Genomic DNA, 10258 nt, shown 5'->3' on the forward strand with positions numbered 1-10258 from the left:
CTAAAGACGATGTGGGTATTCATGCAAACTCTTCTTTAAAAAAAACTGAACCAAATAACTTTTTCTATAGACCGCACATATCCGGATGGAGTAAGTAGCCGCCATGGTTTCTGTAGCTTCATCCGCTCCCACCGCAGCTGCATAGCCACCGGCATTGCAGTGCTGCTAGGCTTGATCGCTGTGGGACTCGCACCTCTGGCGTTCATCCTTAAAGAGGTAAACACTGTTACAGCTTCTTTTCCCACTATCATTTATCAGCTGCAGAATACAGTGGATCATCATCATCATTTATCAGTCACTTTGAGGGGGGTGCTTATTTTGTTTCTCTTTGGACTATCAACATTGAACCTTGCCTTGCCTTTCTTAATTCTGTTCTGTATCATATATGGGTTTTTGACGTTTTTAGGAGATATCCCAAATGTCCACCACTGTTGACGCCTTGAAATATGACCTGAAAAACATATCTAAACTGACCACCGCCTTGAAACGTGACCGCGACAACGAGCAGAACCGAACCGCCGCCTTGGAGCAGATTCTCAACGACATACGAAAGACCCTAGGTAAGTTTGATGACATTAAAGTTTCTTTCCTTCCGATTCAAGAGACAAACTCAAGATTGATTCGAAAAGTTCAAAATACATGTATTCTTGAATTGCAATTGTAAAGGTCTATTGGGATCCACTCGTTTGAACACTGAACGACCTGCCACACTTAATATTTTCATATCTGACTATAAAGCTATTCAAAGATATCTAATGAGGATGCTCCGACAGCACTCGATGGCAACGAGTTCCATTCTTCGATTGATCAATATTGATTCTCAGGGTCATTTGGCCCTTTAGGAATGGTTGCACCGTCAAGCTTAACGGACACGTCTGGGCTTCTGGTGAAGATTGAGTCTTTTTTCTATTCAGGGAACCAGACTGGGGTGAGCGGATTTGTCGGGCCACCTGGGTTACCTGGCCCTCCGGGAGAAATGGGACCCGCTGGCCCTGGGTCTGCCGGGTTTCCTGGACCTCCAGGAGAAAAGGGGGCCATGGGGCCGGCTGGCCCTGTGTCTGTCGGGCCTCCTGGACCTCCAGGAGAAAAGGGGGCCATGGGGCCGGCTGGCCCTGTGTCTGTCGGACCTCCTGGACCTCCAGGAGAAAAGGGGGCCATGGGGCCGACTGGCCCTGTGTCTGTCGGACCTCCTGGACCTCCAGGAGAAAAGGGGGCCATGGGGCCGGCTGGCCCTGTGTCTGTCGGACCTCCTGGACCTCCAGGAGAAAAGGGGGCCATGGGGCCGACTGGCCCTGTGTCTGTCGGACCTACTGGACCTCCAGGAGAAAAGGGGGCCATGGGGCCAACTGGCCCTGTGTGTATCGGACCACCCGGACCTCCAGGAGAGAAAGGGCCCCAAGGCCTGATGGGACCTCCAGGGCCGCCTGGTTCAGTCTGCCCTGCTGGACCACTGGAACACCCTCGAACATCAAGACGCTACAAGTTGTCAGAAGGTGAGACATCATTCCTGATCAGTTCTGGGCAAACCTCCAACTATTTGTAACGAGCGTAACATATTTTCCGTCTCCTTACTTGCCATTATTGCACTTCGCTGTCATCGGATCCTGGACTCGGGGGGACGCTGTACGGGAAGTGCTCGAATAAGTGTCAATTCCTTTTCTTGTACTGGGCTGATTCTGAAATGATCATTTATCAATGTAGAGCTTTTTGGCGACGCCTTAGTGGCGAGCCAAATGGTATAGTATTGTGTGCAGTTTGTAAATATTCTAGGAATTGCACAGGCATTGGCCTAAAGGAATCTTAATCCCAGAAGAATGTTTGGAATGTTAGTCAGCAGAACAAGGATAGAAAACCATCCCCCCCTCCCCCCCCCCCCGGGGACATTCCTCCTTAACCTAGACATGTGTATACCAGATGTGGCAGGCTTATGTATACATGACCCGTTTAAGACCTCGGATCTACGGTTAGTTTATAATATTGTTCTCTTCTAAAGCAATGTGTGGCTGTTACAACGTTTTTAGATGTCTTAATGCTGGTTCTTACAACTGTAACATTTACTGTCTTTCTTCTGGGAATGGGTCATTTCTAGTTTCCTGTCCCGATGGTTATACGAAGTGGCGTGGAACCTGCTTCAAAGCGTTCAACATGATGAAAGCCTTCAGCGAAGCAGCAGAGACCTGTCGCAAAGATGGGGGCACCCTCGCCATGCCCCGAGACACTGAGACCAACGATTTCCTAGTCTCCTTACAGCAGAATCCCCGCTATTCTTCTTACTGGATCGGCCTGCACGATCGGCGTAAGGAAAGAGAGTTTGAGTGGATTGATGGGTCTGCACTTGGGAAGTACGACTCGTGGTATCCGGGACAACCAGATAACCACCGTGGGAATGAATATTGCGTCGCTTACCTACGCAAAAGTCTAGCTGTAAAATGGTTTGACTGGCTCTGCAACTTGGGGGCAGGCTTCATCTGCCAGGTCGCTCCAGGTACATCACTCAAAACACCATTTATCGACATATTTCTAGATGATAACATGGCTGAATATTGATATCAAATTCCCGTTGCTTTTACCTTAAACTTGTCGCTGAGACGTTCCCTATTTTACTTTCTTCATTCATTCATTACTTCCTCTACAGGACGTGCCTAGCTAGACGACAGGCCGACTTCACAGCCACCGCAAGACGCTTCTCAGAAAGTTTAATATTTCAAAACTGCAGGTGGTGGTCTTGCGAGCAAGGTACCTTAGTGTTTCACTGGATTTTCTTTTTTTTTTGGATGAAGGTCTGATACAAAAAATGACGACCTTACTGTAATGCAGCAACTAAGATGTACTTGTATTAACTCTGAAACTTGTATAGCTTAATGATTCAAATTCAGTTCTAAGGAGAAGGGCATTTTACCTAGCTTCACCAAGGTTATGTTTCCGGTAGCGTTCGTCTGTGAAGGAGTTTGTCATTGAACAGTATACTTAATCAAGAAGTTATGGCCATGGATTTATCTAGCATAGCATACTAAAAGCAGGACCCCTATCGCTCGATTCGTTGGCTCGCTCGCGTAGGGCGAGCCGACGAATCGAGCGATAGGGGTCCTGCTTTTAGGAGGGTGACATTTATTGGTGGTTATTACAAAGGGGTAGCCCTGCTGACAAAGTATCTTGTATTGTACAGTATTTCCTTGTCATATATTTTTATGCAAATATCATTATCAATATTCTTCTATGACATTGTGCGTAAACTAGATGACAACACATTAGGATGACCTGATATTACATAGTCTAGTTCTAGCAGTAGTACAAGGCATACACATTCCCATGTAATACCAAATCAATGATTTTCCAAATATACAGAATGGACAGAATAACAATATCTTAAGTAAATAAAGACTATTACATATATATGTATATATGTATAATGATATCTACTGCAAGATATATGGATGGATTGTTGTGAAGTTTAGTATGTGGTTAGGTTTTGACCTATCAAAAAAATGATTAGATTTCCGTGGTACTGCAGTGGGTTCGTAATATAGTGTAGTCTTAAAGTTTATACTGGAAGCTACATCTACACGTACACGTATTCATAAATTACTTCTGCGACCATTCTTAGTTTTCCTGCACTTCTAAACTAAGAGTAACTTGCTTAAGTAAAGACCAGTACTATTCAATCAATTATAAAGCAAGAAGAATTGTCATTATCAAGAGTTTAGAATTCCACATAATTACACAGGTATAGACACAAATATTTCCTGTATCTCTTGTATTGTACTGTATTTCCTTGTCTCTCAATATTTTCATGCAAATATCATTATTGATATTCTTCTGTGACATTGAGCATAAATTAAATGACAACATGTTAGGGTGCACTGATATTACATTACATTATAGCAGTGGTACATCTGTACTTTCTCATATTATCAGATCTATGATATTTCAAATGTAGAGAGAAGTCTGAAGGTAAAACAAGAAATTGTGGCTGTTTTAAATTGTTACAAGCACACATTACACAAGTAACACATACATTAATTCACAATGTATAGATTCATATGTGTATTCTATTGTCTTGGCATTGTTTACAAAATATTCTAACTTTTTGTGTTGCTGTCAATATATTATAAGCTTGATTTCCACAAACCGTACCTCAGACGTCATGGACTTTCCTTTAAGGTGGAAACAGTCATATTGACCACACAGCCATCTGCCATGTGCATTGTTATAGCTCATGTACATAAAAGTTTCCTGGAGGTAAAAATTGCACAAAAGCAACAGAATTAGGGCTGGGTACTGTTGCTGGGTTCCAGTACAAAACTATGAAAATTATGTCCAATATACCGAAACATCAATGTACCGGCACTGTACCTGAATAGACTTACACTCAAGTATATAACGTTTCAACATGTTAAAACATGTTATTCCTACCACAAAGATAAAAATTTTGCACTGGAAAAATATAAAAGCATTCTTTGGGCCTTGACATCAGCACCATCTTTGAGTTCAGAGCCTCTTTAAAGCATAAGATACATTTTGTTAACTGTTAAATCATCAAATGGGGAATTACCCCTCACAAAGCCACACTTGAGGCAATACACAAAACAAAATCTAAGCACACACATCCATATTCATTGGCAGTACTGTGAATTTGCTTACTTTGGTAATGGCTTTATTTCATGGTAGGTGGTTAAGGTTTTTGCAATGTTTGAAATTTGCTGTTGAAACAATTCTGTAGTTCAGTTTTAATACATTGGAAAATTTACGTACATCTGTTGTGTCATGAATGCCGTGAAAATAAAACTGCGGCAAAAGCTTTACAGTATTTCACTTGATCCAACACAAGAAAAAAGTTTGACAACAAAATTCATCAGGCGTAGTAGATGCCCGAAATTTTAGTGAGTTTCTTTCGCTTGTGTTGGACCAAGCTGAAAATTTTTTAATTGTATCAAACAAACACAGACGAGTTTTCATTCTAAAACCTAGCCCTGTTTAGCCTTAACCCCCATTCTGTTGATGTCATCAATCGGCGCCTTGCCCTCCCAGGCGGACGGAGCGCGGAACGACCCTCCGATCCGATCCCACAGCGTGAAAAATTGCCCGTAGTTGTAGTCGAAGAACAGGTGGTGGTCCGTGTGGTGCGCCGACCCGTTAACAATCGGTTTGAGCGTGTCGGGGACGCGGAAGTCGCCATCGTGGATGGAGACGGTCCAGACGTTGACGAAGAGGAAGAGACCGAGGTAGAGGCCTTTGTGGAGGGGGAAGAGGAAAGGGTAGAGATGGTAGGGGAAGGACTGGGCGAAACCGTCCAGGGGGTGGAACGCATGGCTGGCAAACGGGGTGGGCACCTGAAACAGACAGGAGGAATGTCAAGATTCTATTTGGCCCTCTTTTCACTAGACGGTGATCGCTAAGCAACCAAAATCAGACTTTTAAGACCCTCAGCTTGCCAAGAAGGTTATGTTTTGCACAGTGTTAGTGTATGTGTCTGTCTGTCAACACGATAACTCAAGAATACTTGGATATGGATTGTCTTCATATTTGGCTGAGGTCTTTGCGAGACCTCGAAATTGTTAGATGATGCACAATGCAAAAGTATGATTTAAAAGACAACAAAACATATGAAAAATTGAAATTCTAGGAAATTCGTTGTTCAATCTGTCAAATATTTGGTTGGTCGACGACATAAATGTGATATTTACATGCTTGATGTAAAAACATGTGATGTTTCTCTCTTTATTTCTTTATCAAGATTTACCACAATTGTGGAAGGATTGACACAACAGTTGACTGTCACATTTTCAAGATGTCAACCCGGAGACCGAAGTGTTTGCACAGAAGGTTTGAAATGCTCACACTGGGATGGACCCATACTCTTTCGATAAGTGTGATGGGTTCTTTAATCTATCATGCTCGAAGTGGGATTTTTCTCAACCTTGAGGCCTACGGCTTTGTGACCCATCAGAGAGGATGCCCCTAACCAAAGCTAGGTACCCATTTTCACCTGAGCTGAGTAAAGAAATAGGTGTAAAGTACCTTTCCTAAGGGCACAGCATTGGAGCCGGCTAGGGATTCGAAGCAGAGACTTTAGACTCTAATTCAGCAACCCTAACTTACAGACCAGCTTACAGCTACAGCTGTATAAGTGTAAAGCTTGACCAGGTGTAGTGTTACCTTCCACTTGTGATGGGGTTTGTGCAGAGTCTTGTAGAGTAGGCGGTGGTGGAGGCCGCGGTGGATCCAGTAGATCAACATGTCCGTGAAGAACAGGAACAAGATGGCGTCGCGTGCAAGGGAGAGGTAACCTGGGAAGGGACACCACAGGATGGAACAGTTATGAAAACGCATATTGATTCAGTATACAAGCCTTAAAGGTTCACATTTGTTGTACACTTTTTTTCGTTGTATTTTCAAGGCGGCTATGAAAGAACTGACCATCTATGAAAATATTTTTTGTTAGAAGACAGCTGATTTTTGCATGATACATCCACAACTGTCCCAGAAATGCCGTCAATTTGCTACATTGTAAACCTAATTGTATGACATACTGTAAATTTGTTTAATTTCGCGGTGGTTTTACCTCACCCGACAGTCATCTTCACCTTCGAAGGACTACCAAGAGAGAGAGACGGGGAAAGGAGGTTTCTATGGTGTTTTGAACTCAAAGTTGATGCAATTCTGTACTACAGAAGTGATACATTGAACATGCATGTTTGTGGTGTCACGCTGGCGTGGTTACCATGACAATAAATGCAACCTAAAATTTCAAGATTTACAGTATGTGCCAGGAGACTAGTTGAAAAGTTAATCATCTACTGGTCAGGACAGGAACGACATTATATGTATAGTGTATTTAAAGAATTATGGACATACACCAACACAAACAAACAAACTGAAAACAAAGGCTCTGTACACAGAGTCAATGAACAGTGTACCATAGCTGTAACTCTCATCTGAAAATGTCACAGTTTCAGGTGGCATGACTCCCAGACTGTTGATGCTCACCCAATGGCATGCCACCTGTGGGACTTGAACTCTGAACCTTCAGAACAAACAAGCAAAGATGAAGAAGAAACGTACCTAGACTTGTGTCGTCGATATTGTCGTACAGCTTGCTGTATCCCCGTACCTCCAGTAAGAACATGACGCATGTGGGGAGGGACATGTATGGTACCGACCAGCAGGCATACTGGATCTCTAGTTTTACCTGGTCCTGTAGATAACACATTGGTTAGAAACATCAGTACTGAAACACACTAACACATCATGTACCGGTATCTAACTCTAACTTATCTAAGACAACCTTCCTCAGGGTAATACTGACTGGTTCTACTTCCCACTGCAGCTAGGTGTTACTGCTGCAGTGTGAAGAATGTGGTCCTAAACAAGACTGAGTGTATCTACCCCCTCATCCCAGTTAATGACTGGAGCAGATTTTCTGATCCACACTACTTCCTCAATCCAACAAGTTCACCTGTTTTCCTCTCTGTCTATCCTCTATCTAGCTACAGTGCAAAGTATAAGTAGAACCAGTCTGAACTTGTAGGTCACTGAGCTCGAGGAAGGTGACACTAAAGAAAATGTTGGTTTGGGCAAAAACAATTGGTTATGGTCAAGAACTTCATTATCCAGTGACTTACCAACCCGATGAAAGTATTCAGGGATGTTAGAAATATCTTGACTGCAGTTACATGGGGAAAAATTCTACAGAGGGAGCTAAACCAACTGGGAATTACTTCCGAAAATAATTTCATCAGGTTGGTAGAATATAGGATATAGGAGATTCTTTTTTTTTTTTTTTTTTCTGAGGAGTCTGTTGGTGCATCCCAAGGACAAGGTCGATGACCTAGTCAAAACAGACTGTGTATACAAGATCCCATGCGCAAGCTGCAAGGAAGTATACATTGGGGAAACAGGCAGGACCCTTGGAACTAGGCTCAAGGAACACAAAAAGGAAGCTACCGACATGGAGGCGGTCAAGTACACCAGATCCCAGAAAAGACAGGCACAACAAGAAGAGAAGAAATCTGCAGTCACGGACCATATTGCCAGAAACAACTGTGTCATTGACTGGGAGGGGGCCAAAGTAATAGACAGAGAGGACAACAGACGCATTCGTTGGATTAAAGAGGCAGTATGGATCAGGAAGTCATCACCTGTGATGAACCGAGACGAGGGGGGATACAAGCTCAGCCATATTTGGGATTACGTTCTCGCCGCAAAAGCGCCACCTACATCGGCTACTTATAGCGGTGAGAAGCAGTACTCCAGTCAGAAGCTCTGAAGAAGGTGTCTGACAGACACCGAAACGTCAGCAGGTGAGATTACCTGGTTGTGAAAAAAGAATCTCCTATATCCAACTGGGAATTACCCTTAGAAGGGCAGAAGTCCTCGCCCAAAACCGTACTGAGTGGAGAAAGCTTGCTGCCCGATTTGCCACAAAACACAGTAGGATCTATAGGTGTAAGTAAGTAAACATACCTTTAGCATTTGTGGATGTTGTAGCAGCCTTTTGTCAAACAGGAACAGGTACCCGAGACTGGCCGTGCTCAAGTACAGCAGGTATCCCCCCGCCATCACGATCACGAGCAGACTCAGGTACTGTCTCAGGGGGTCCGTCTCCTCCCATCGCGCCGGGTACACGTATGGCGTGAAGATGTAGTGGTCGGCGAAGTTCAGCACGATATCCATGCTGGGTCAGAGGTCAAGGCTGGTGGATGAAAACAGAGGGAACATTCATAGGACATTCATTTATCGTAATATTGACACAGTGTGGTTCAAATTCCACTTACTGGCCAGTCTATTAAACTGGTCCGGACCTTTTAGTCTAGTGGTTAGTGCGTTGGGTTTGTGAGATGGCAGGCCCATGTTCGATTCCCCGGAGCCAGAAGACTGTACTTCTGGCCCCGTACCTTTCGGTGCTCCCCACACCAGCCCTGTGAGTAATGGCAAAAGTGCTGCACAGGGATATTGAAATGGGAGATTTGAGGCTGAATCTAAACAAGAAAAGGTGGAGTAGTGTAACAGTGTGGTTCAAGCAGTCTAACCCATCCAGACCTTTTAGTCTAGTGGTTAGTGCATTTAGTTTGTGACCTGGCGGGCCCGGGTTCGATTCCCAGGAGCCAGGAGACTGTACTACTCGCCCTGTGCATTTCATTCTTGTTGTGTAATCCTATGTCGTGTGTACTGATATCAGCACAAGATCATGCCTGTCATGTCCCCATGCTGCAAGCGGAAGCGCAGCCCCACTGTTTCGTCATACGGATCAAATTACGTGGATCTGTGAGCAAGGCTTCGACCCCAGTGTCTGTTGTGAGGGACTGCATTCGTTATTTCAGATGGTGACATAAAGCTTCAAGCGTAAGTGCTCAAATCTCTGCACGTAGAAGAACCAAAAACACTAACAGTCATCAAGTGTCTGAACATTGCTTTTAAACACAAATGTACATGCACAAGGACCCAAGGACCAAACATTGGAGTGTCCGTTGAAATCAACTCAATTATCTATCCACCAATCAGGTCAATGGGTCAATCGTCCTGTAGAGCGAATTTCCAAAACAAACATGGTTTTGTAACACAGTCGTCGTCTGAATTATTAGAGTATACCGTAATGAATTAAGAGTTTTGAACGCAGAGAAATGTTTCAAGTTTTTTAAGGTCCGTCTGAATAGAATACACAACGCTAAATGTGATGACAGCTGCCAAACAACGACATAATTTTCTGTCAAGTAACGCCCCCCTCCCTCCTTTCATGCATGTGAGATGCTTTAATTCTTGATACGTAATTGAACGAATACACAATAAATGTTAAAATATGACAACACCATGTCAAGAACCTTAAAAGCATCCTTACCTTTCTCATAAGCACCAGTACTTGATGAAACGTCTCGGAAGCTAAGCTACGTAAGAATCAACCTTCCGACTATAAACGCATTACGCAATATGTCGGGTTAGCAACGAGACCACAAAGGTGTAAGAAACTTATTTGATAAGCTCAACAAGTTTTACGTTTAAACCCTTATCTTTTATATTGCTTAAAATTTACACTATATCTATATATTCTAATAACTAAATTCGCTTTACAAAATGAAATTTATAGTCAGAAAATATGACTGTTTCTTTGTTTACCACATTTACCTTTGTACTACCTATGGGGTCGTGTTGCTCTACTTTATACCGCGCTAAGACATGCAGTAACGCTAACGCTGATTGGTCAATCAGTGATCGGGCGATGTCGCATGTTGAGACATTTGAAATAGTCTCTATCATCAGATTC

The 10258-nt window shown here is 43.3% G+C and overlaps 2 protein-coding genes across 2 annotated transcripts; one reads left to right on the forward strand and one right to left on the reverse strand.

Moving 5' to 3' along the window:
* Positions 1-1283: 1283 nt before the first annotated feature.
* On the forward strand, positions 1284-3441 carry LOC136423908 (perlucin-like protein). Its single transcript, XM_066412298.1, has 3 exons — positions 1284-1493; positions 2090-2485; positions 2636-3441. The coding sequence occupies exons 1-3, from the start codon at positions 1337-1339 to the stop codon at positions 2644-2646; spliced, it is 564 nt and encodes a 187-aa protein (XP_066268395.1). The 5' UTR covers positions 1284-1336; the 3' UTR covers positions 2647-3441.
* Positions 3442-3739: 298 nt separating this feature from the next.
* LOC136423907 (lathosterol oxidase-like) lies at positions 3740-9964 on the reverse strand. The gene is made up of 5 exons (XM_066412297.1): positions 9836-9964; positions 8464-8692; positions 7063-7195; positions 6157-6287; positions 3740-5330 (listed from the first exon to the last, which is right to left on the reverse strand). The coding sequence occupies exons 2-5, from the start codon at positions 8671-8673 to the stop codon at positions 4965-4967; spliced, it is 840 nt and encodes a 279-aa protein (XP_066268394.1). The 5' UTR covers positions 8674-8692; positions 9836-9964; the 3' UTR covers positions 3740-4964.
* Positions 9965-10258: the final 294 nt, after the last annotated feature.

Source organism: Branchiostoma lanceolatum, chromosome 18, assembly GCF_035083965.1.
Source record: "Branchiostoma lanceolatum isolate klBraLanc5 chromosome 18, klBraLanc5.hap2, whole genome shotgun sequence".
In the NCBI taxonomy this organism is placed as follows: Eukaryota; Metazoa; Chordata; class Leptocardii; order Amphioxiformes; family Branchiostomatidae; genus Branchiostoma; species Branchiostoma lanceolatum.

Coding starts and splice junctions, on each gene's coding strand:
- LOC136423908 (XM_066412298.1), top strand. CDS start 1,337: ATGGGGCCAACTGGCCCTGTGTGTATCGGACCACCCGGACCTCCAGGA. Junction 1,494..2,089: donor ACGCTACAAGTTGTCAGAAG/GTGAGACATCAT, acceptor GGTCATTTCTAG/TTTCCTGTCCCGATGGTTAT.
- LOC136423907 (XM_066412297.1), bottom strand. CDS start 8,673: ATGGATATCGTGCTGAACTTCGCCGACCACTACATCTTCACGCCATAC. Junction 6,288..7,062: donor TATCGACGACACAAGTCTAG/GTACGTTTCTTC, acceptor GTCCCTTCCCAG/GTTACCTCTCCCTTGCACGC. Junction 5,331..6,156: donor AACCCCATCACAAGTGGAAG/GTAACACTACAC, acceptor TGTCTGTTTCAG/GTGCCCACCCCGTTTGCCAG.